Source organism: Scedosporium apiospermum, assembly GCF_000732125.1.
Source record: "Scedosporium apiospermum strain IHEM 14462 chromosome Unknown SEQ_SAPIO_0110, whole genome shotgun sequence".
Lineage (NCBI taxonomy): Eukaryota > Fungi > Ascomycota > Sordariomycetes > Microascales > Microascaceae > Scedosporium > Scedosporium apiospermum.
In genome coordinates, this window is record NW_015971811.1 from 2,328,413 (window position 1) to 2,352,220 (window position 23,808).

The 23,808-nt window shown below is 51.1% G+C and overlaps 7 protein-coding genes and 3 pseudogenes across 7 annotated transcripts; 5 read left to right on the forward strand and 5 right to left on the reverse strand.

The window, feature by feature from the left end:
* Positions 1–125: 125 nt before the first annotated feature.
* On the reverse strand, positions 126–2,646 carry SAPIO_CDS7577 (Topoisomerase II-associated protein PAT1; the record flags this gene model as incomplete). Its single annotated transcript, XM_016789418.1, has 2 exons — positions 126–414; positions 491–2,646. The coding sequence occupies 2 exons, from the start codon at positions 2,644–2,646 to the stop codon at positions 126–128; spliced, it is 2,445 nt and encodes an 814-aa protein (XP_016641245.1).
* A 3,416-nt stretch (positions 2,647–6,062) lies between these two features.
* Positions 6,063–7,635, forward strand: SAPIO_CDS7578 (uncharacterized protein; the record flags this gene model as incomplete). The annotated part of the gene is made up of 4 exons (XM_016789419.1): positions 6,063–6,113; positions 6,255–7,091; positions 7,196–7,484; positions 7,568–7,635. 4 exons carry the CDS (start codon positions 6,063–6,065, stop codon positions 7,633–7,635), a joined length of 1,245 nt encoding a protein of 414 aa, XP_016641246.1.
* Positions 7,636–8,489: 854 nt separating this feature from the next.
* On the reverse strand, positions 8,490–8,822 carry SAPIO_CDS7579 (annotated as a pseudogene; the record flags this gene model as incomplete).
* Positions 8,823–9,516: 694 nt separating this feature from the next.
* SAPIO_CDS7580 lies at positions 9,517–10,674 on the reverse strand (annotated as a pseudogene; the record flags this gene model as incomplete).
* Positions 10,675–11,213: 539 nt separating this feature from the next.
* Positions 11,214–13,237, forward strand: SAPIO_CDS7581 (Transmembrane 9 superfamily member 2; the record flags this gene model as incomplete). Its single annotated transcript, XM_016789420.1, has 2 exons — positions 11,214–13,107; positions 13,170–13,237. The coding sequence occupies 2 exons, from the start codon at positions 11,214–11,216 to the stop codon at positions 13,235–13,237; spliced, it is 1,962 nt and encodes a 653-aa protein (XP_016641247.1).
* Positions 13,238–13,655: 418 nt separating this feature from the next.
* SAPIO_CDS7582 (Mediator of RNA polymerase II transcription subunit 4) lies at positions 13,656–14,735 on the reverse strand (the record flags this gene model as incomplete). The annotated part of the gene is made up of 2 exons (XM_016789421.1): positions 13,656–14,500; positions 14,588–14,735. 2 exons carry the CDS (start codon positions 14,733–14,735, stop codon positions 13,656–13,658), a joined length of 993 nt encoding a protein of 330 aa, XP_016641248.1.
* Positions 14,736–15,109: 374 nt separating this feature from the next.
* SAPIO_CDS7583 (uncharacterized protein) lies at positions 15,110–15,841 on the forward strand (the record flags this gene model as incomplete). The annotated part of the gene is made up of 5 exons (XM_016789422.1): positions 15,110–15,121; positions 15,235–15,278; positions 15,363–15,416; positions 15,614–15,707; positions 15,776–15,841. The coding sequence occupies 5 exons, from the start codon at positions 15,110–15,112 to the stop codon at positions 15,839–15,841; spliced, it is 270 nt and encodes an 89-aa protein (XP_016641249.1).
* An 839-nt stretch (positions 15,842–16,680) lies between these two features.
* On the forward strand, positions 16,681–18,994 carry SAPIO_CDS7584 (uncharacterized protein; the record flags this gene model as incomplete). The annotated part of the gene is made up of 6 exons (XM_016789423.1): positions 16,681–16,696; positions 16,804–16,896; positions 16,988–17,052; positions 17,242–17,683; positions 17,739–17,876; positions 17,934–18,994. 6 exons carry the CDS (start codon positions 16,681–16,683, stop codon positions 18,992–18,994), a joined length of 1,815 nt encoding a protein of 604 aa, XP_016641250.1.
* Positions 18,995–19,457: 463 nt separating this feature from the next.
* On the reverse strand, positions 19,458–19,919 carry SAPIO_CDS7585 (annotated as a pseudogene; the record flags this gene model as incomplete).
* Positions 19,920–22,297: 2,378 nt separating this feature from the next.
* Positions 22,298–23,388, forward strand: SAPIO_CDS7586 (uncharacterized protein; the record flags this gene model as incomplete). The annotated part of the gene is made up of 3 exons (XM_016789424.1): positions 22,298–22,437; positions 22,562–23,111; positions 23,215–23,388. 3 exons carry the CDS (start codon positions 22,298–22,300, stop codon positions 23,386–23,388), a joined length of 864 nt encoding a protein of 287 aa, XP_016641251.1.
* Between the last annotated feature and the right edge of the window lie 420 nt (positions 23,389–23,808).

A 23,808-nucleotide genomic window follows, 5' to 3' on the forward strand; every position in this document is an offset into this window, starting at 1 on the left:
AGGAGGGTCCTTACCGCCTCAGGAGGCACATGGATCGATATCTGTGCTGGATGAACGGGATACGTTTGAGGATGAGTACGCTTGGGTAAGTTAAAAATTGTATAGACCTTTGACGATCAGGCTTTTCAACCAAGCAGTTCCACGTCGAGACCAATAGATTGCATGAATAAATTGACGTTCGAGAGCCGCTGGGCACCGATGGCTTGCGGAAGAGTCTTAGCGTGGTTGACTGTGCCCATGACACGATCCTTGACAGCAAGAACCAGACGCTGCTGCTGCTCAGGAGAGGAGCTCACGCCAATAGCGGCTAGGAGCTGCCAAACGTAGATATCTTCGCCGGAATTGATGCTTCCAGGGAAGATATGGGGCAGAGTAGGTTCGATGATGTTGAAGAAGGTGTTGAATGTAGATTCCCTGCGTCGTGGGTTAGCATATGATTCGCCTTTACCGATCCCCATGCTTGACTCCTTATTGAAAGATGGATACTTACCACTTGCTCCACTGCTCAGGCGTTCCGCCACCTGCCTGTTTAAGAAGCTCTGCACGGCTTAGAATCAACGTCAGCATCGAGGTGCCGATCCTCGTCTTCGCAATAAGGTCAACACTAAGTTTGTCGTTTATAAGATCAAGAGCACCATCGACAATGTCCAAATTGGTTTCGTTGAAGAACTGGAAAATGCTTGGCATGACGACGACTGAGAAGAGCTCAATCTTTTCGCGGAGAGCTGCATTCAGATCGGTGTCTCCAGTGTTGACCTGTGCTCCCTTCACAACATCTAGCTGATCAAGGTGGAAGATGATCATGGTGAGGATGGTAGCTCGCTGCTCGAAAGTCAGGTGGCGGAATACCCTAGGAATTGCCTTCTTTCCCTTATTGAAAGACAAAAAAGCGATGAAAGGATGCAGGGTTGTTGCGCCAATAGGTTCGTGGACCTTGAGATTATCCCAAAGCTCGGCATTGAGAGCCTTGGTAGTGGTTACCCATTGTTCGTGTTGAGCCTGCAGAGACGGGTCGGGAGGCGGCATATGGCGAGCATGGTCTTCGAGCTTCATAAGCGTGGAATATACCTTCTCAATGTTCCGAAGGACGGACTTCCTATCAAGGGTACCGTGGGGCTTCTTGGAACCGGCATGCCTGTGGGCGTCGCCAGTACCCTCTTGCCGCTTGATATTAAGAAGCGGCTTGGGGGTCTTGGCATTGCTGTAAGAGATCTTGCCCAGGCTCCCGGCAATAACTAGCTGGGGATTCTTCGGCTTATTCTTGGCGGCTTCGACGGCGCGCTGAACCTGCTGCTCCATACGCTGGACATGATTCTCGGCCGCACGCGCATGCCGTCGCGAACCGGAGTGGCGACTGCCAGTTTGGTAAAGGTAGGTCTGCGCAAAGTTATGCAGGGGTTGGCTTGGGTTCTGGCGATGGCCTGCACGGATTGAGGCATGGACTTGGTAGTAGAAGTCATCGTTAAGCGAAGCCTCCTCGCCCTCCTCAGTTGCAATACCGGTTGCAGTAACAAGCTGCTGAAGCTGAATGCGAGTGATGAAATTCTTATCCTGAGGGGTCATCAAGCCATTATCCTTGGAAAGGAGCCAGATCTTGTGGTTTCTCTTTGCACGTCTCGTTTCCTGTTCAAGGAATGCAGTCTTTTCTTCTTCCGAGAGATGTGGCTGAATCTGGAGGGGGATGTGCGGAATTCCCGAGCTTGAGCCGTGAGAGACGTGTGTTGGATGAGTGGGAACGCCAATGCGGGCAGCGTCTCCAGAGATGCGATTCGGATTTTGCAAGATCTGCGTAGGCTGAACAGGACCGGAAGGAGGATGCTGCTGCGGGCTAGGCGCCTGACGCATCTGGGGACCTTGCTGCTTAGCATCCAGGCTCTGAGGTCGCTGGAGAATCTGAACTGAGTGGACGTGGCCGGGCTGGGAAGTCGATGGTCCGTGAGAGGGCTGGGCAGGTTCCCGTATCTTGGCGTAGAGGAAATCGCCATTCTCAGGCACTAGAATCTGTCCTCCCTGAGCTTGGCCTTGCTGAGACGAAGTTGGCTGGGGCGTCTTCTGGGCCTGCGCGCGCATGGCAGCCTCCACTTCCTCCAAACTCATCACCTTTCGCCCGGACGAGACTGGCGGTTGGGCAGCGGGTTGAGCTACTGCCTGAACTGCAGGTTTCGAGGGCGCCGTTCCCCAGATACTATGATCAACATGTAGGTCGGGTACAACCTCGGAATCCTTGTACTTTTCATAACCGGTCCGCACGGGTTTCTTGGCGGGCTGGTATTGATATTGAACGGACGAGGTAGCATGCACCGGGGCGGAGACGGGGGGCGCGGTAGGCTTAGCTGCGGTGGGCTGTTGCCTAGAGAAGCGGAGGTGTTCCTCTTCTATGGCGCCAGAAACCTGGGCAGTGCGGCCGAAGAAGTCGAAGTCCTTCCCAACGTTTCCCGCACCGGAATCGCCGAATGTGTCATCGTTGAACGCATCGTCTGTCTCGTCCAGCTGGTCACCCAACCCGTCGTAAGTGTCGTCGAACTCGAGAGCACCGTCGTCACCCTCGGCGGCATTAGACAGGCCCATGAAAGGATCATGGGCTTGAGAAAAGCCAGGCGCCGAGGTGTTATGCCGGGACCCGCTGAACCCGCCGAAGAAAGACATGGTTGAGACTTGGCAGACGTACTCGTATTAATACAGGGCGAGGATATGCTAAATGAAGCTATTTCCGTGTTAGCAAGGCTATAGTTAAAAGAATATATGACGGAAGAAGGTGGGGAGAGCTAGGAGCAGTAGGCTTATGTAGTGCGGGGATATGGCGAGCTGGTGAGGCTGGGGCAAAAGCCTCTATCCCTTGCGGCTCCAAAGATAGCTTGGTAAAGCTGGCTATCTTTCTGACATTTCATATGGAGACAACTGAGGGATAATGCTTCTAGGTGAGGATTATCCTCTGGTGGACAAGATCTTACCTTGAAAGATTGCTGAACGAAGTGTGCAGAGGTTGTCTCGAAATTACCATAATGAAGATGGAAACGGACTAAAACACACAAGCCAGCAGTATTCTTCCCACCTTAACAGGATGTGCTTTCAAGACCTTAGGCGGATAAAAAAACCTGCAGCGGCCCAAATGAGTGTGAGAATCGACTGCTTCACAGATGCCTTGCATGCATGCCAGATGGGATGATGATGCTGGCGTTTGGTAAACAATTGGCGGGTCCAAGTCGCAGAGGCAAAGCCTGATGGCGATTTGATGTGGGATGTGGTTGTGTTCTACACTCCAATCAGATGTCAGAAACTCGTCTTGGTCTGATTACATAAGTCAACTGAAAGTCATGTGACTTTATGGGCCTAAGCCTGAACAGGATGCATCAATTACACAGGTACAAGGAGGAGCTTCCCGCATTGTGACATCACACAACTTTTCTCGACTGGCTTCGTACAGTGGGTGTAGAATCAGGGGGGGGTGCAATGACGCGTCAGTGAAGGGGGCACGCATTGTGTGTCGAAACGCCCGCTGCCTCCATAGATGGGTCGTCCATCAGATTCCGTATCGACAGCGCAAAGGACATGTTCTCTTAAAAACCAACCCCAGCTTCCGAACGTACTCCATCAAGCTCTTATATCGAAGAACCCTCTAGCTACTCCTCCACCTGCCGCAATCTGTGGAGGATAAAGCCTTTCGAGCGTGGGTTTGTCGTCAAAGTGGAATCGAAAGCCATCGCAATGTCTCCCAAAGCGACCATCTAAGTATAAGTGCCTAGGTTACTTTGGACATTCTGATGATTGCATGCAATTCCATAGACCGGGGGAGAGAAAAGTTCATGGAACACCCCTTGCCGAAAGCGGGCCGTGGTCTAAGACTGAGAACGGGACGGAAACTATTGTTTCTCAACTGTGAATGGGATGATGGGATCAATTCGAGCGCCCAGCCAGGCCGTAGGGACCTTTTATCTAGTCTCGGCAATTGGTTTCCGTCCCTAGCTACATCTTCAAGAAACATTATGCTGCGGATCAGATTGGAGCAAAATAAATGGCAAATTTTGAGACGTGTACTTCGCATCCCACGCAGTCCAAACAAACCCACGAACCAGGACGACACTGCGACTATGAGTAGTGTACGCATATTCCACGACGCTACACAGTATGCTGCTCGCAGATCCCTTGACTTTGTTCGATCGTGTGATCTGTGTTAGCACTGTGGCCTAAAATAGATTTGAGAAGTACGAAGTACTGGTGTCATTTAGTTTGCTATACGAAGTACAAGGACGTGTCTTGATCGGGATCAATATTGAATGTCCAAGACACTAGACTGCAATTGTAGGGAGTACTCGGGGAGACGGTCGGGTTCCTTGCTTGGCAATTATACACATCGTGCAAACCATAATAGTTTAGACAGAGAACTACAGGCCTGGACTGGGGAGCCGAGGCCGGAGTTTGTAAATTTGAACTTGAGGATAAAGTGTCATAGATGTTGTTGACTTGTAAATTTTGACGAACTCATTATCGTGGCCTGTCAACATTTTCGTTACTCGAAAGAGACCGGCCCGACGCAATAAGGACTGAAACAGGCCGCTTTCGACAGTTCTTCTTGATACATATATTATTTTTTTTTCTTGTCTCTTTTTTCGAAGTCTAAGCAAGAGACATTTTGGATCATCAATAATAACAGGCTGTATGAGGTGTTCCTACAAGTCGACGTCCTATCAAGGTACACTACAGAGGATGTATGTTGGCTAAGGCTAGTGTCAGACCCCAAGTCCCTGGATGGACAGAAATTCCGCGCCTTGCTTGAGCTCATCTCAGGCAGGGTTGATTCGTGCGTGGGCGGAGGCGACAAGGATGTTCATGCGTGTGCTTGTCTCCTCGTGTTTGTCGTGGGGATTATTATCTGGCGGCGCTATCTTTTTTCCCTTGGAGCAAGTGATAGATAATAATTTCAAGTCGAGCTCGAGCTACAAAGTACTTGGTAACTCTGTTAACTCCAGAGCTGTCGAGTGTCAACATGTGAGACTTGGTTCTCTTAATCCGGAATGGCGCTTCCGATGTGTCTTGTGAATCTTGCTGGAGCTACTCGTAGGTGACGCGGGGAATGAGCTGAGGATCAGGATCTTGATTTACATAGTTTACCTTGGAGCTTGAACTTCATGACTCGCCTGGATGTCAGTCATTGATGCTTCAGTGTTATTGATACTATATTCAGCACACAACGCAAGTGCTGATTAGATTGTGAGTGCTGCAGAACTGGGTCTTCGCGGTTCCGAATCTCAGCCTAGCATTGCGTCCCCAGGTAAATTATTACAGGCACACTGCAGAATTGATCTATTGATGCATCTGGATGGGACGGATAACAGAGGGTGTGTGAGGTTCCAGCTTTGTCCAGGGTGTTCAAGTTTGCAGTTGGGTCTGGGGCCTTAGGCTTGGTTTGGCCCCCTGGTCTTGGTTTTCCTTGCCCATCCATTCACACCAGTCCACAACACGTCAGCCTTCACCATTGAAGTCTCGACAGGGCGGACGAGTCAGGGGTGACTTGAGCTAGTTTAGCTTTGCGGATATCGGTCGCCCCAGACCTTGCTCCACTGTCTAGGAAAGGGGCCACCATCCAAATCGTCCATGTCCACGTAAGTTTACACTCCTCGTATTGAATCCATTTTTCTTCCTCGTTTTAAAGTTGGCATCTTCTGGTTTTCCACTTCTTCTTTTCTAGCCCTTTCCCGCATCCATTCCATTTTACCGTTGCCATCAAATCTTGGACGCTCCTTTCGTGGTCCGCAGTCCACACAATCAATGATGCGTCTCAATTAAATCGGGACCGCACCCACTGTTCTCCACTATTTTATCATACAGTATTAGATGGACGTGCCGTTCCCATAGATACACGGACTCTATCTTTTTTTCAGCCCACCTCGTATTACGTCGAGACGCCCTTTGCTGGCCACATTCGATTTTCAACCCTCTCCTCGCCGAGAGCGTAAATTCCCCAGATCAACAACTCCAGAACCCCCGACGAGTAGTTGAAATCGGACGGTGTCGACATCCGCCAGAGCCTCCCCTTTGATTCAATCCCAGCCGAGTCGCCCACCATGGCTGCCGGCGGTACGCGATACTTGCGATTCATTCTTTTCGCAGTCTTTGTACGCTCCCACCTCCTCGCCAAGCTCGATCCTCGATCCTGCCGCAGTGCAAGACTGGACATCAATCTTGAACAGAAGTCCTGGTCAAGCGCAGGGCCCCATTGTTGGTCTGCTAGATGCTAATCCATTCCATTTTGCCAGGCCTTTCTCGTCGTGTATCTGATTACGCAATCGACATACAATGGAACTTACGACCTTCCCAATGGGGGCGTGCCAAACCCGTCATCGTCTGGCAGCAAGATCAATTTGAATCGTCCGGCCGTCGGAGAGTCCTACAACCCTGCCGACTACCCGATGCCCATGACCCCCAGCGATGAGGGTTGGAACGATATCCTCTTCAACGGGCCTGCGCCTGGTCCCCGGATGAATGCGACCTTCGTCACTCTTGCCCGAAACAGCGATCTGTGGGACATGGCCAACTCCATTCGAGAGGTTGAGGATCGTTTCAACCGTCGCTACAACTATGACTGGGTCTTCCTAAACGACAAGCCCTTCGATGCCGCATTCAAGAAGCTTACTACCTCACTCGTGTCGGGCAAGACCTACTATGGCGAAATTCCCAAGGAACACTGGTCCTTCCCCGAGTGGATTGACCAGGACAAGGCTGCCAAGGTTCGTCAGGACATGAAGGAGCGCAAGATCATCTACGGCGACTCTGTCAGCTACCGCCACATGTGCCGATTCGAGTCGGGCTTTTTCTTCCGCCACCCGCTCATGCTGAACTACGAATACTACTGGCGAGTCGAGCCCAACGTCAAGTTCTACTGTGATATCCACTACGATCCTTTCCGATACATGGTCGAGAACAAGAAGAAGTACGCCTTTGTCCTGAGCTTGTATGAGTACATTGAGACCATCCCTACCTTGTGGGAGAGCACCAAGAAGTTCATCAAGAACCATCCTGAGCATATTGTTGAGGGTAACTCGTTGGACTTCCTGAGTGATGACGGAGGCGAGACATACAACCGATGCCACTTCGTAAGTCGCCTGTTGCTCCTGTTGCTCCTGTTCACCGGCCATTGAACTTGCGAAGCTTCCAGCACGAACTCAACATAGGTCACTGACATGTCATCTATTTGTAGTGGTCCAACTTCGAGGTTGGCAGCCTTAGCTGGCTTCGCTCTCGTCAGTACCTCGACTACTTCGAGTCCCTCGATCAGGACGGCGGTTTCTTCTACGAGCGCTGGGGTGACGCTCCTGTCCATTCCATTGCCGCGGGTCTCATGCTGAAGAAGGAGGAAATCCACTTCTTCAACGACATTTCGTACTGGCACGTGCCCTTTACCCATTGCCCGACTGGAGAGAAACTCCGTCTAGATTTGAAGTGCAACTGCAACCCGAAGGACAACTTTGACTGGAAGGGATACTCTTGTAAGCCCGTCACCTCTCCAAAATAATCCCCACCACGTCCTATTCGTTTTTGTTGCAATGATGTCTAACTCTTTGCTTTATAGGCACGTCGCGATATTACGATATCAACGGTATGGAGAAGCCCGAGGGCTACGAGAACCAACAAGATTAGAGAGCACGACATTTTATGCATGTGTACTATTTTAGACCGGGTTATCATCCAAAAAGGGGGGCATCTGTAAGATGTCCTACGGAACGCATGAGAAACCTCTTTTCAAAGGAAAGACTGCACGGGGTTGCGGATTTAAAAACAAATGTGGAAACGGCGTTTCGAGGTTATTGGATTGATTTTACGCCGTGGGAGCTCCTGTTACTGCAGTAAACAGCCCGAGCCCTGCGCTCATGTACTCTACGCAATATATACGTGGTCTTTGATCCATACGAGGCTCGCAACCCAGGTTATGCAATGGCTCGTTGAGACTGTGAACGTAATTATATCCACCACCAGGTCTCTTCGCTATTGGATCAGATGAGGGGTTCTGCCAGCCGTGAACCTGTCGGCGTGTCAAGTCAGTCTCTTGGCCTGGCATTCGAGAATGTCAGTGGGCACCCAGACAACGTTGCAAGGTAATCTGGAATTGGAAGGTAGCATCAACCTGTTCTCTTTGTGCCATGAGCCGTGACTGACACTTGCGTGTACTCCGGCCCTGGCCGAGGTATACTGATACGAGACCCAGTACATCATCATCGTGTTAAGCGTCTTACATGGGGGCTAAGACGACAACCTCAACCTCCACCTCCACACGTAGCGAACAATTGCTTGACGAGGCCGTAGGATATATTGACAGGGTTATATGAGTGGGCTAATACTCCTTGTGCTGCGAGTTTGAGCTTGCGCCTGAGCTTATCCATCCTCGTCCTAAACCATGCCTTGTTCGGAACTTTTCAACCACCATGATACCTTCACCAATCCTCAGGTTCGGCCGCCTTTTCCGAGACGTGAGGCTCTAAAGTGAATTATGGCATTCAGACTGGGGATCCCTCCTTGCACCTCGCCCTCGACGTTCCACAATCACTCGCTGTACCATAGTCGCAGCATCCGCCGGAAGGATTGCACTCGTATGCATGATTCGACACCCGCTTCGCGGAAATGGCGTACGTACCGGCGCCCACGACGCAGTTGCCACAGTACACGCCTTGCTTCAAGCCCCTGACGCACTTGCACCCGTTGGCACTGCAGGCGCGGGGAACGAGTTCGGCGGGGAGAGCATCGCGCTGGGAGAGGCTGGCTGCGTCCTCGGCGGGGATGGCGGTGGCGAGGGCCAGGCTTGCGAGGTAGAGGACAGAGGAGAGGCGCATATTGGCGAGACTGATTTGAGTGACTGATTTGAATTGGGGGACCTAGGAGTGTAGATGTAGTGGGAAAGTCTGAGCTAACGGGGAGGCGGTAGATGGTCTTGAGTTATGGCGTCTCGAGAAGAATGAAAAGCTCCCTTCATTGACAGCCCTCATCCATTTTTATATCCTAACGTGAAGATCTCCCTGTATGTCTCGCGCGACCTCAATTCACTTCACGGCTCCTACTTAAGAGTTTCCCCGTCTTACGCTTGTGGAGCGGGTCCTGCTCCGCGGTTGCAGATATTTTTGATTAAGTGGTATCTTCCGGGCCGACGATTTGGACCTTTGGACTTTGGTCGAGGCGACCAATTGCTACTTCTTGGTGAAATAGTAATCATGAGCGGCACGGTTTCCCCAGTTCCCGGGAAAGCTTGGAATTGGCTGCACCAATGGACGGCGACTTTAACCGTGAAGACGAAGACAACATTGCTTTGCATATGCACCCTCATGGTTTTGGCCACACGGAGGTGGTATCGGCACCAAAACTGCGCTACGCCAAACAATGAAGAAATGCGTTCCACAGGTGCCGTCAATGAATCTAGCTTACGGGGAGTGAGATGGTATCAGACTGTCTTGGAAGGTAGTAGTAGTATGGGGTATCTCCAATATTCTTAGATGGCTACACCGTATAGACCACAGTCTAGTAATAATTCCTCTACTTCCTGTTCTTTCCCCGATCTCTCCGACCGGCCTCAAGAACCTTCAATCGCTTATTGAAACGTTCACCCATCTCAACACGAGCTCCACTTTGCCTCGGCCCGTCCGTGCTGTCATGCTGACGCTTCCGACTCCTCTCCAGCAAAGCCCGGGTGCCCGTCGACTTGTCCTTTCGCTGGGTAAGACGCTCAATCCTGTCAACCCCCTCCCCGAGGTCTCGCCATTCCTCTCCGCCAAAGACCATACGTCCACCCCTTCCAGCAAGCTTGGCCTGCTTCGCTCGCTCTTTCTTGCTCGGGGCGGGAAGACGAGTAAAGTTCCGTTCTTCGTACTCTCTCCTCTCTTCGTCCTTCCTGCGCTCTGCAGCTGTCTTGACCGTCCTGCCGCGGTCGAGAATCGTGGTTCCAACACTGGGCTCTGCAATGGGGCCGGAAACCAGTTCATTAGCCACATACTCCTCCATCGTGATGGACCTGTTGGGCTGCCTCTCCCTTCGCTCGCGCTTCTCGGGTTCGGGCATAACAACTCGTCTCGTTTTTGATGGACGCCAGATGCCGGGCTTATCACTAGATTCCGTTGGGGGGTTGACTTCGACAAGCTTCTTGAATCCGGAGAGCTGTGGTCGTCGGGGTTTCTCGTCCTCGTCCTCGTCCTCTTCGTCTTCGTCGTCGCTAATCTGGCTGGCGTCGTCGCTCTGGGCATCAGAGTCGCTAGCGCTATCGTCCTCGCTGTCGCTTCCAGATCCTATCGCTTTAGGCTTTGACTGAGATTTCCCGCCGCCCGCAATTTTCCGTTCGGCATCATCTGCAGCCCGCAGCATATTTTCGAGCGAGAACCGGAGTTTCTCCTCCAAGGGACGCACGCCCTTCTCCAGATATAGCCTCAGCTCGGTGAGCTTCTTGACGACATCATTGTATCTCTGTGTAGATTCTTGTTCCTCTTGACCGGAGGACGTCTTTGCATTGCGTAGTTTGACGACTATCAGAAAGACGAGGTTCTGGAGGTAGCTGAGCAACAACTCGTTCTTGATATCGAGGAGAGAGACTCCATTTTGCGGAGGGTCTAAGGCGGATACTTTCGGGCCAATTTCGAGTGCCGATGATAATGATTGAGTCAATGACTCTAAAAGGGCGGGGATGGTCCTTGGTGCTGCCATTGTCCCCTCGTGGAATACTTGCGTCTGGGAAGAAATAATTTTTGGTTCTGAAAATGAAGTTCCACTGGGTCTGAACTTTTTCCTTTTGTCCTTCCTTGCCTTGACCTGCCCCACGTCGGCACATTGACCACCGACAGACCGATGGTGTTAAAACCCCGACAATTAGCCGACATCCTTGAACTTTGCAATTCTTGGTTTGATTAGGCCGAATCTTGGCAAAGACATGCCAGCTGGCTAGTAAATTATCGAAATTTTGGGTGCATTTCGACTTCTGGAAGGTCCAGCCAGCGACGTCCGCATCCCCTCGATGTCTGCAAGAAGCTATTGCGCGAAAAGCAACGCGCGCTGATGACCCCTTATTTCTCCTGCGTAGAGGCACCTTCCCTAAATCCGACAGTTGGACCTGATCGATATCTCAGGAAAAGAAAGCAGAGACATTTGTTCTCCGAAGCAGTAAGTGCCGTCCGTTCCACTTGTTTCGGCCGCGTCCCTTGAACGCCGCCCCTGATAATCCCGTTTCTATCGTAGCTCGTCTCAAAATGCGGCTCTTCGAGCTACCGGCATCGTCGGCCATTGCCGCGTGCCTCCTCACCCTCCCTCAATTATCATCCGCCTTCTACCTTCCCGGCGTAGCGCCCACATCTTACAAGCAGGGAGACTCGGTGCCTCTCTATGTCAACAGCGTCAAGCCTGGACCTGGATCGAACACTGCCCGACTACACTCTGTCATTTCTTATGACTATTATAACCCCGCGTTCCAGTTCTGCAGACCGAAGAATGGCCCCGAGTCCATCTCAGAAAGCCTGGGAAGCATCTTGTTCGGCGACCGGATCATGACGTCGCCCTTCGAGCTTCACATGCGTCAAAACGAGACGTGTCTGGAACTGTGCCGGCAGCCCTACGATCCTCTTCGGTTAAAGTTTATCAAAACCCGAATCCAGCAAGGTTATACGCATAACTGGCTTGTCGACGGACTCCCCGCCGGCCAACTCAAGGAGGATACCGCTGATGGAAGTACCTACTATGGTCCTGGGTTCGATCTCGGAGAGTATCTTCCTGAAGATGACAGCGCCTGGTTCCACAACCACTACGAAATTGAAGTCGAATATCACCAGGTTAAGAACAAGGTGGTCGGGGAGACTGAGCAGGTTTGGTCTAGAGTCGTCGGCGTTACCGTTTATCCTGAATCAAGGGACTATGGCGAGAATGGCCCGGGAAGTGACTGCAACGCAGTTACGCAGCCAATTGTGCTCAGGGAAGATATGCAGGGCCTGAACATTCAGTTTACCTACAGCGTGACTTGGGTAGAATCCAAGACCGTCTGGGCAACCCGATGGGACAAGTACCTTCATGTCTTTGATCCCAAGATTCACTGGTTCTGGCTTATCGACATTGCTATTGTCGTCGTTATCCTTGTCCTGACCGTCATGTCGATTCTTGTGCGAACGCTTAAGAAAGACATTGCCAGGTACAATCGCCTTGACGACATAGATTTGGATGACCTTAATGGAACATCGGTTGTCGAAGAGGGTGTCCAGGAGGACTCGGGCTGGAAACTGGTCCACGGAGATGTTTTCCGTAACCCGTCTCGGCCCCTCCTCCTCTCGGTTTTCTTGGGCAATGGTGCTCAGCTTTTTGTCATGACGGGGTTCACGATTGTCTTCGCACTTCTTGGTTTCCTTTCCCCCTCGAACCGTGGGTCTCTAGGCACGATTATGATTCTGCTCTACACGATTCTTGGGTTCGTGGGCGGTTATGTCTCTGCTAGGATCTACAAGTCTATGCAAGGAGAACAGTGGAAGCTCAACATTGCACTGACGCCTACTCTCGTTCCCGGCGTCGTGTTCTCGTCGTTCTTCTTGCTGAACCTGTTCCTTTGGGCGAAGCAGTCCTCCGGTGCCGTACCATTCACGACTATGCTCCTTATTGTTGCGATTTGGTTTATCATCTCGATTCCACTCTCTTTCGTCGGATCGTGGCTCGGCTTCCGGTCGCCGCCTGTTACGGCACCGGTTCGAACGAATCAGATCCCCCGTCAGATCCCGCCTGGCCCTACTTACCTCAAGACCTTCCCCAGTATGGTTCTTGTTGGTCTCTTGCCGTTTGCGGCCATCTTCGTTGAACTTTACTTTATTATGAGTTCTATTTGGTTTAGCCGGATTTACTACATGTTCGGCTTCTTGTTCGTTTGTTACGTCCTGATGATCATGACATGCGCTTCGGTGACCATTCTGATGGTCTACTTCCTTCTCTGCTCTGAGAATTACAATTGGCAATGGCGGGCCTTCCTCGCAGCTGGCATGACTGGAGGCTACATCTTTGCTAACTCTATGTTCTACCTGGTCACCAAGCTGCGGCTGAGCAGCCTGGCCGGCGCTGTTCTCTACATGGGGTACAGCGCGTTGATCTCCTTCCTCTTCTTTATCCTTACAGGTATGTCAAACCACCCAGTGACCTCGAAGCCTAGCTTCTTACTAATCGTCTCCGCGCGATAGGTACCATCGGATATTTTGCCAGCTGGTGGTTCGTCCGACGCATTTATGCCTCTATCAAGATCGATTAGAGTGCAGAGAACGGCGGCGTTGATAATGAATAGTAACACGAAAAACCATTTTATATCTTCTCTCCCCAACCGGCATGGACTTTTTGTACTTTATGTAATACCATAGCTTTCAATCATTCTCCGGACTATTAGGGATATACCTGCATCAGAATGGTGCCGCAAGACTTTGTAACCAATTGGAGTTGGTTTTATATATGTGGCGGAAGAACCAAAATCATAGGATATTTGGACCGTTTCTTCTTGATTTTGCTTTTGCTTTTGATTTCTCTTTTTCCTTTTATGTGACAGGATATGTATAATAGATAACTTAGAATGTATTTTCTTTAGTCTGGTCTACAATTCTAGCAGCGCTCCATAGCAGCAGTGCTACCGCGCCAGCAATATAGTTGGACTGAAGTAAGAGTTTGGTGAGAAATTACTAGTCATCGTCGTCCATATCGTCGATGCTAGTAAACTGGAACTGTTTCTTCTCCCCAAGTCCAGCTGCGCCACCGGCTGGTGGCTGCCCAGAAGCACCAGCAACACTGCCCTTCCTCCAGCCCCCCGCCGCCGCCTCTTCTTCTCGCCGTTTCGCCCGCTCGAGAATGGCCCGCTCCCTCTCCTCCCGCACCTTCCGTTCCATTTCCTCCCTGTGAATTCTCTCCTCCTCCTCCCGTTGCCGCTTCTCCTCCTCTTCCCGCTGCTTCCTTTCTTCTTCGGCCACGGGGTCGTAGTTCTTGGGATTAATCCCTTGCTCCTCGAGTAGCTGGTTGCTGGACAACGCGCCCGAACGTATCTTGTCTTCCAGGGGCCAAGGGAAGAAGAGGGCGCCGGCGTGGGGGTTGAGGTGGAAACTGAGACCCTCGGGGAGGGAGGTGTTGGTCGAGGCGAGTGTCTGCTGCGATTGCAGTTCGTGTGGGAGCTGGGAAAGCGGCGTGGCCGGCTGCGTCGCGCTGGGGGTTTGCACTGCGCTTCCGCCGGCGGGGTTGCCGTTTATCACGGGGGTTGAATCCCCATTGGCTCCGTCGGAAGGCTGAAGGAGTACGCCGTTCGTGACGCCGGGAGGGGGCATTGTTGTTTTGCTTATTCTGCGGGCGTAGCCGAGGAGCTCATCGTAGGTGAAGGCGTAACCCGGCTTCGTGGGGAACACGGTTGTTGGTATCGATAGAACCTCCTTGCGTGTGGAAGCTAGGTTGGTGAGACATTCGCGGATCTGGTCGTCGAGGGAGTGGCTCTCCTCGCGTAGCTTCTGGATGCGTAGATGGTTGTTTTGATGGGTTTGCACTGGGAACTAAGGCTTAGTCCAGGGTATCACAAGAAGGGAAGAAGGCTACGGGTAGCTGGAGGGCAAATATTGGGGCGCATCTGTACCTTCCTCGAGACCTTGACTGAGCTCTCGGTCAGCATTGTCAAGTTCATGAGCTTGAGCTGCCGATGGGTTGTATTTTGCGACGGAATCTATGAGATTCGCTAGAGCCCGCTCCAGCCGCTCGAAGCGAGTGTCGATTGCTTTGTCCATCTCTATAGGAGAGTAGTAGCAAAACGAGGAGAATTCTTGGACTGGAAGCTGTCCAGAGCAAGGCGTGTCCTGGATGCTTTGAAGCTGGAGCTGGGCTTTCTTTGAGAGGTACCCAGGTACTTCTTACTGAGGTGTGAACACGGTTACTAAGTTGTGCAAAATCAGCTTGCCCAATTGAAAATCTGTGGAATAATGCAAGTAATGAGGTGGACTTTTATTGGCTTGTTCGGCTAAAGTGGGTCTTGGAAGATGGGATTGTCTGATGGTTGTGATGACCGGCTTTTCCCGCAAAGATTCAATCGACAAAAAACATCAACTTGCGATCACCAACGACGATTAGCTGCCTGGATTGTGTCTCGACTCAAGCCGCCACAATGGTCTCTACCGTACGTTTTACGATATACCCGGTGTCTAATTGACCTGCTCTGGCCCTGGTTTTTAGCACCACTCCTTCGCTTGCGCGAGTCCGACGATTGACCTTGGCTAACCTTCGGTTCAGTCTCCCCGTCTCTACGCCGCTTACAAGAGCGTGTATGGTCCCAAGTACGTCTCTATCGCCCTTAAATGACATATTTTACTCGATAATTCCGCGATGTCGAACTCCCCGTCTGATAATTATGCCTGCAGGTACCATTACCAGCCTAACTTCAAGGGCTACACTGCCACCCAGCTCACTCGCGTGTGAGTATCGTCCCCCAACATTCCTACGCTCGAACTCGAACCGATGCTCGGCTTTGATGAATCGACGACTCTTTGGTCTGCGAAGCACCTGGGTCGTTAGAAGGGCTGTGTTCTGGGCGGTCCATGGCTTCCGAAGACATCGTTCGAGCGCATCTGGTGATTGCCTGACGACCATGCTGACGTTGGTGTATCTATAGTGGCTTCGCCACGGCTAAGTACGGTGCCGCCGCTCTCGTTGCCGTCATCTTCTACGCCTCCGGTATCCCCAGGGTGCAGAAGGATGTCCTCTCTGTAAGCTTCGACGAACCCATTGTTCCGATCTCTTGGTCCTGGCCACCTCCTAACGCCGCTACCTGTAGTACATCCCTGTCCTTGGCCCTCTGACCGAGAAGCCCGCCATCCCCGAATCCGATAACCCCTTCTAAACTATTTATTCTTGGACCGGCTGGTTGTCTGGCAGGCATGGTGTCGAGTCTGTGCCATACTGCGAGTTGTACAAAAGAAACGCCATTTTTTCAATAGAACTTAGACTTGGAGCCTAATCTTTCCCGTTGGCTATTCCTTCGGTGCGATCTTCCCGAAGGGCTCTGGTGATATCCTTGACTTGTAATGCCGTACTCGATCGTTTGACGAGCCTCGGCCCGAGCCCCGTGGATGTAGAGGCGGTCTACCGGTCTCGCGGAAGATGAGGAGCCGTAGATCGTGTGCGACTATGCGTCCAAATATGCACTTCTCTGTGACCCAGGATGATACAGCAGTGCGCGTGTAGAGCTTCATATAACCCCAAGCTCCGATGGCACTTAAAGGCGCAGCAAAGACTGTTCCGAGGCCAGGGAAAGGCTTGGAAGCATGAGGTTGCCGCGGGTTCAGAAAAGGAATCATTCTACCTTTGGTATCTTGAAAAACAATAGGCTGCTAGGCACCATATCAAGTGAATTAAAATGAATTGCTGTCAGAATCTTGTGTCCATTGGATAATTCCCAAGCAATTCCAGGACATCGAAGTTTTGGTTGTTCGCATTGTGGTGGATGAAGTGAATACTCGTGAAATATTCGCACAGTACGCCTTCTCCATTCTCAATTATCCTCATTTCGTTCAGTCCTGACACGACACGCGTAAGAGAGCTCCCTCTGAAGAGCTCGAGTGGAGGGCCTCACACTCCAAATTCCTGGCTTCGTTCACCATGCCCAGAGTTTAGTCCTACACAGTTTCCAGAAATCTCACTGACTCGAAGCAAAACCACCTCTCAGTACCACATTGCAACATGGCGCTCAAGGGAGGTAAACCCCACAACCTGTCTTTCCCCCTTATTCAACTGGGGTTTCTTGGTCTTTCCTAGGAGTCGATTCGTATCAATCAAAATGCTAATATATGTTGAATCTAACAGGTCCTGATTGTTGTGCTGCCACCGGTGTTACTTTTCGCTGCAGGCTGGATATGGCTCTCCCTCATATCCGTTTATGTACCAGAGCCGTACCTGGTGAGTTGGGCATTTTTCAATAAGTCTTCTCTCTTTTCAATGTCCATATCTAATTTTTGATCTAAAGGATGAAATATTTCATATTCCCCAGGCACAGAGGTACTGCGATGGGAAATGGAACGAGTGGGACAACAAGATCACAACACCTCCAGGATTGTATGTATTTGGTCTGACACTCTAACACTACCTCCACTCTAACTCCAAGTTAGGTATGCCGTATCGGTTCTCGCATCGAAAGCTAGCATTCTTGGGTTTGGGGATATTTGCTCTGCCCATACTCTTCGGAGTGTGAATGTCTGGTGTATCAATTTTCTTGCTATGGTTGCTGCATACTGTCGCTCTCAGATAGAGCTGAACTTGGCCAAAGAGAACAAGCTCCAACGAGGAACTAAGGCCGTATCTCTGTACGCTTTGTACACAGGCTTCAACATTGCCCTGTTTCCGGTCCTGTTCTTTTTTAGTGCCCTCTACTATACCGATGTCATGTCGACGCTGGCAGTATTGGTCGCTTACTCGAACCACTTGACTCGTGTCCGCCAGCAAAAGACCTCCATTTTGAACGATATCTGGACAGTAGTTGTGGGGATTTTCTCTTTGACTATGCGCCAGACTAACGTCTTCTGGGTTGTCGTCTATCTGGGCGGCATGGAGGCTGTCCATGCTGTAAAAACGCAGGTGCCTGAGAAGCCGAAAGAGCTGGTCCCTGGCACACCTGTGAAGCAGACACTTTCTGGGTACACTCGAGGCGCCATTCACGACCTACCTATCAGCCAAGCCTGGCCCGACGGTAAGGGGAAGCCTCCTTAATCCTTCATTTCTCTAAACATGTGCTAATTTATTAGATGTCTTCTTCACGGTTGTGAGCATTGGCGTTGCGGTGTGCTCCAACCCATTTAGGGTCTTGAGGCAGGTATGGCCACACGTAGTGGTCCTGGCTTCGTTCGGCGCATTTGTGGTATGGAACGGAGGAGTCGTTCTCGGTACGTGGTCAAATTTTATGCGGGTTTCAAAAATTGGCTAATTCCCAACGTGATTAGGGGACAAGTCGAATCATGTCGCGACACTCCATCTTGCCCAGATGCTTTATATATGGCCTCTTTTCGCTTTCTTCTCCGCCCCTCTCTTTGTCTCTCAGGGGTTGTCTGTCCTTGGCAGAGCCTTCGGCTGGTCTGGGTCTCGTCATTATAAAGGCCAGCTGCCAAAGGCGACTGTCACTCAATCCCCTGAATCTTATTCTACCAGCGCCGAGGTCAACCCAAATTCGACTTTGAAGAGGGTAAAACGCGAGAGGAATGCGGCAGGGGAATCGTCGCGCGTATCGGATGCGACGCAAAAGGACAACCAGCAAGCTAGCTCTCTTCTCTTGAGAAGGTTATCTTGCGCTACTCTTCTGCTTCTCTTCTGTATGGGAGCCGTAGCGGTGGTCAAGTACAACACTATCATCCATCCGTTTACACTCGCCGACAACAGACACTATATGTTTTACGTCTTCCGGTACACGATCCGGAGACCTGGGCTTTTCCGTTATTACCTCGTCATCCCTTATCTTTTGTCGGCGTTCTTAGTCTATGGGTCATTGGCACACGCAAATGGTGTCTCCGTTCGGTCATCGTCGCCGTTTAATCACCACCCCTACGACCGGGAATCCGAAGCTGTTACTCGGACAAATAACGTCTCTTATAGGGAACCAGCGCCTAGAGCTGGAGCGGATACCATTGTAACATTGACAGACGATGAGATATCCGAGCTGACAGTGCCGTCGTCTACGGCCATCCTTCTTCTCCTGTCCACGACCCTGTCACTCATCACTGCGCCGCTCGTCGAACCACGTTATTTTATCATACCTTGGGTTATGTGGAGGCTGCTTGTTCCAGCATGGTCGATGAAGGATTTTAGCGATGGGGCCAAGAACATCCCTATTCTCGAGCCGCTCTTAAAAATGGGCACGAGCCTGGACTTGAGACTATCCCTCGAGACGCTGTGGTTTGCGTGTATCAATGTCGCAACTATGACCATCTTCTTGCTGAAGTCTTACCAGTGGCGGGCCGAGGACGGAACAGTTTTGGACGAAGGGCGACTGCAGAGGTTTATGTGGTGACCGACCCGAGAAAGCGAATCTGTATAATAGTGTCGAAAATGCACACATTAGCATCACTCGAGAGGGAAACGATGAGATAAACAAGCATTGTCATAATAAATCGTCTATGCTACTCAAAAAGAGCATATGTTCATGTATCGTTGAGTTATATAGGTCTGTGTAAAATGAAAAAAAGCAAGATAACCTGAAGCCTGAAGCCAAGGAAGGTCTTCCTTGCGTGGGCACCAAAAATCTTCCAAACCCGAACGCCAGTCCCCGTATGAATTCCCATTTCCAGAGTTCCCAAGTTCCCGAATCGTCCGACACAAACCGGCATTTCTTTTTTTTTATTTCTTCTTCGTTGTCTCATGTTCATTTTTTTCCCCCCTTACTTTGCTTTCAGACCAACAGCTTTCCTCCGAGTTGGATCAATCTGCCACCGGGCATTTCTCCAATGTAAAACAAATAGGAACCAATCTAGGGTTTAAAGACTCAATTTATCGAGGCTGAATCCATCGTTGCTCCGTACCCTCCTCACAACGCCGAGCTTGAAATACTTTTCCTCGCCAGTCGCCGTCCTCCCGCCGATGTACCACTTGTCGGCACCGAGGACTTCCCTGAAGCCTTCGCTGCTGCTATCGCTGCCCCGGCGTTGGCCTCCCGAAGGAATGGGGATCGGGATGCCGCCGCGCGGAGAATGGAGCGGAAGCTGGTTGACGACGCCGCCAGATGAGTTGCGCGTCGACTGGTGGGCATGGTTCGCGGGTTGGGATGAGGAGGAGATGGATCGCGGCGCGGTATTGGATGAGGATGTCGTGGAGGTCGATGTGGCTTGGCTTGAGCTAGAGGTGGCGTGCTTATTTGGTTGTTGGGTGGGATGGGGGTGTTGTTGCTGGCGGATGGCGGAGAAGAAGGTAGAGAGGAAGAAAGGTCGTTGGGAAGACATTTTGTTTGAGGCTTTGTGGGATCGAGGTTTGCGAAAGGAAGAGAGGATATCTGCTCCAAGGCAAGAAAGGATGCGCCGGTGTTCGGCGAGCGATCGATGCCGAGGTGTGCGACAGCGGCACTAGGTAGACTGCGAAATGCCCGTCAAGGGAAACAAGGCGAGTGCTGGCTTCGTTGGTTCTTATCTCCAGACTATATGCGACTCGGATCTCAGATGGGGAGGCGTTGCTTCGCGGCAGGCTCGCGATGGTGGGAGGGATCAGTTATCCTCGGCTTGAGTCCTGTGTATCCTACAGCCGCTCGATCGGACGGGCCGTTGGGGGTGAGGGCACGCGACCGGCGATGGGTTGTGTCGTCTAGATCGGCAGCTGGATTGATTCTCGATGTATCAAGCGACGAAAAGAAAGAAAAAAAAAAACTAGTATAGAAGAGGCTGGCTTGGATTTGCAAAGTTCGTTCTTCGTCGTCGGCTTTGGTTTGGAGGCAGGAGGTGTGCAGTGTATATGTGAGTGAAAATTCGCCAGCCCGTGACGTATTGATGTTATACATGCAAAGTACTCCGTACATCGAAAGACGACCTCGATCCGACAAAACCAAACAACCAACAGGGTGGGAGGGGCCAGTCGGCGACAGAAGATGATTGATTGATTTCGATCGATGATGCTCCTTTGAGGTTAGATTGGCCCGCCAAGCCGCACGTGTCGGCCAATGTCGGAAGACACCGCAGTCAGTGGTGGTGGGGTTTGGGGATCAGTGGGTAATGTGAGTAATAGCGGGGTTATCATAGGCTCGGAGAGGCCCAGACGGTTCTGAACGGTCCAAAAACCCGAGAAGCTAGCGGAGACCGAGACCACCAAAACGGGGTTTAGCGGGCTCTCGATTGTGGTGCAGGCTTCGATGTTCTCCCTTCTGGCGTTGGAGATTGACACCAATACTGCCGAATGCAGATTGATTGGGTCATTGTGGGCAGATCCGGGGGGAGGCGCCTCGCCTGTCAGAGGAAAGGCAAGCTGGAAATCCCCGAATCCTACACTTGGTGATTATTCTACATGCTGAGTTGCTGCAGTGCTGGAGTGCTGGGCCTCCCACGTACGAATGTAGTGCGAATTAGTGTTGATCTCTGATTTTGATCATGATCGAGAGCCTAGCGCATGGACCAGTCCACCCCGCAGAAGGGATCTTGGAGCCCATGTCACGGCCCCAGGTTTCTCCCCGACATGCCTGCCTAGTTTGCGGCTGGTTTCGGTCCCGGCAGATGGGACTCTTGATCCTTAATGAATCCTTCGAAGGAGTGCGTCACTTAGGGCGTGCGTGCGCCAAGATCTGGTCTCAGCTGGCGAGCTTCGGCAGGATCATAAAAGTTGCCATGTGCCAGCCCTGACCCTCGAATCTGACATGTTTGGCTCACAATTTCATGGCAAAGTCAGCAGCCAGGCGGGCGACTTGCAAGGGCTACAATTTGCGCCCATCGCCCCTAGATTTTCGAGAGCAGATACTAATGTATGTCCATGAGGGTCTTTCTCATGTCTCCGTGAGCAGCTTTCCTTTTCGTCGTTTAACCTCTCTGGATTCTCATCCAACTTGAAGTACCCAGTACATGACGTGATTACATAATCGACTGCTGGCTTGTGTTAGTCATCGGAGGATACATCCTCTTTGTACACCGGTACGGAGCCAACTGATGCAGAAACGTGACAGCACCGGACAGCTGCCCAAGACTTGAGTACGCGTCCTCTCATCTTGAACATCTCCAAGCCTGCTTGCGAGTGCCTTTACTTGGCATGGATGTCGGCAAAAGCCATCCTGGTTTTGCAGAGATTAGGGCGAGGAGATATCCCAAGCTTTTCCATAACATGTCCTGGCCAATCCTACGAGATATCCATCTTCCCTCGGGGCGATATATGTAGTTTAGTACTCGGCCTTAGCTGTCCCAATGTGTAATTTGTCAGGGACGTGGAGCTCGAGATCCATCTTGGAAACTTCCAGAAGGACCACATTAGAGGGAAGGCGGAACCCAGCGATCTTGTTCGCCTCCATCACCCCTTCTTCCAGTTCCAGCCTGGGGCATTTCTTGTCTATCATTTGTGATTGAAATACTCATAGAGTATAGATCTGATTCATATTGCAGGTTCTTCATCCAGCTTTGTGCCACTGCATTTCATGCAAGCTGTGTATTTTTATTGACTGCATTCTGACAATAATCAATCAATATTTCTGTTGTTTCACCATCATCCACTTCGATACCCCTCAAGTTCCCAGCATAAAGGGTTCCTAAAGCGTTCCCCAATCCAATCTTCTCAGATCGATTTCATTCCTCACCATCCATATTCGACTGACAAATTTCACTAAAAATGGCAGCAAATGCCATTCTCCTCAAAGATGAAGGAAACCAACGCTTCAAGGCGGGGGACTTTGTTGGGGCTGAAGGTCTCTATTCTAAAGCGTGTGCTTGCCCCTGTCTCTCTGTACTCCTCTTCACCTCAGCCCTATATGGCCAGTGCCTCTCATTCTTGTCGCCTGTCATCGAAACTTAGCTGGTCTTGGTCTCGACATCATGCTGATATATCTCCCTCTCCGAGTGTTTGGGAAGAGTACACCCCTTCTTCAATTGGGATCTTTATAACTGACCTTGCTAATTCCTAGAATCATTGCGGATCCCAAAAACCCCACCTTATACACAAACAGGGCCTTCTCCCGTTTGAAGCTCCAGCTGTATGACTCTGTCATCGATGATTGCCAAAAATGTCTGGAGCTCAAGCCGGACAATATGAAGGCGTTTTATTACCTGTCTCAAGCGCAGCTCGCAATTAAGGACTATGATGCCGCCCTGAAAAATGCCCTGAGGGCCCATGAACTCTGCGCCAAGACGCTGGACAAGTCCCTTGCCGCTGTCACGAATCTGGTTCTCTCGTGCAAAAAGGAGCGCTGGGAAGCCATGGAGCGGCGGCGTATCCGCCAAGGGGCCGAACTCGAGAACGAGACGCTGAGGCTTCTTGAACGAGAAAAGGACGAGGCATTGGCTGAAGTCTCCGATGAATTAGAGCGCAACGACATCGTGGTGGAGTGGGATGAGAAGATTGCCGAACTCAAACGGATCTTTGAGCAGGCTCGGGCGGCCGACTCGAAGCGTCGAAAAGTGCCAGACTGGGCTATCGACGACATTACCTTTGGCATCATGGTCGATCCAGTAGTTGTAAGCTCCCTTATTACTTCCCAAAATTCGGCCTCTTCTCACGGACAATATCTTGTCTCTCCCTTTTCTTTCCTCGTCCCGCTCTTGCTAACAATCTCGATAGACGAAAACTGGCAAGTCATATGAGAGAGCCTCCATCTTGGAACATCTACGCCTTCATCAAACTGATCCCCTCACACGAGAACCCCTTTACGTCTCAGATTTGCGACCGAACTTGTCCTTAAAGCAGGCTTGTGAGGAGTTTCTCGATGAGAACGGATGGGCTGTGGACTGGTAGAAACTCGACGACGAATCCCAGCAAATCCGCGGAGACTCTCGCCCCCCGCCTCCCCATAGGAAACAAAACGATCTCCAGGGGCAATGCTAGAAATTGACGGATGCCAGCAAGCGATCCGCACCCTTCCCCATGAATGACATGAATTATGTCCTGTGATTATACCCTGCCTTTTTTTTTTCTTTTTCTTTTTTTTTTTTTTCTCTTCCCCTTCTCCCCTTTGGCTCACGAAGATCAACCATCTTTAATGTCCTGCACCTTTACCTGCGGCGGCTGGCGTTCCCCGGATTTTGATAAGACATTGGGATAATAAATGAAGTTATTGAGTTTATGAAATTGCTATTTCTGATTATTGGCCATTGTGTGAGGGCCTGTTGATTGCCAAGTCAAGTTTAAAAAGAGCGAAAGAAAAACGAACGAAAG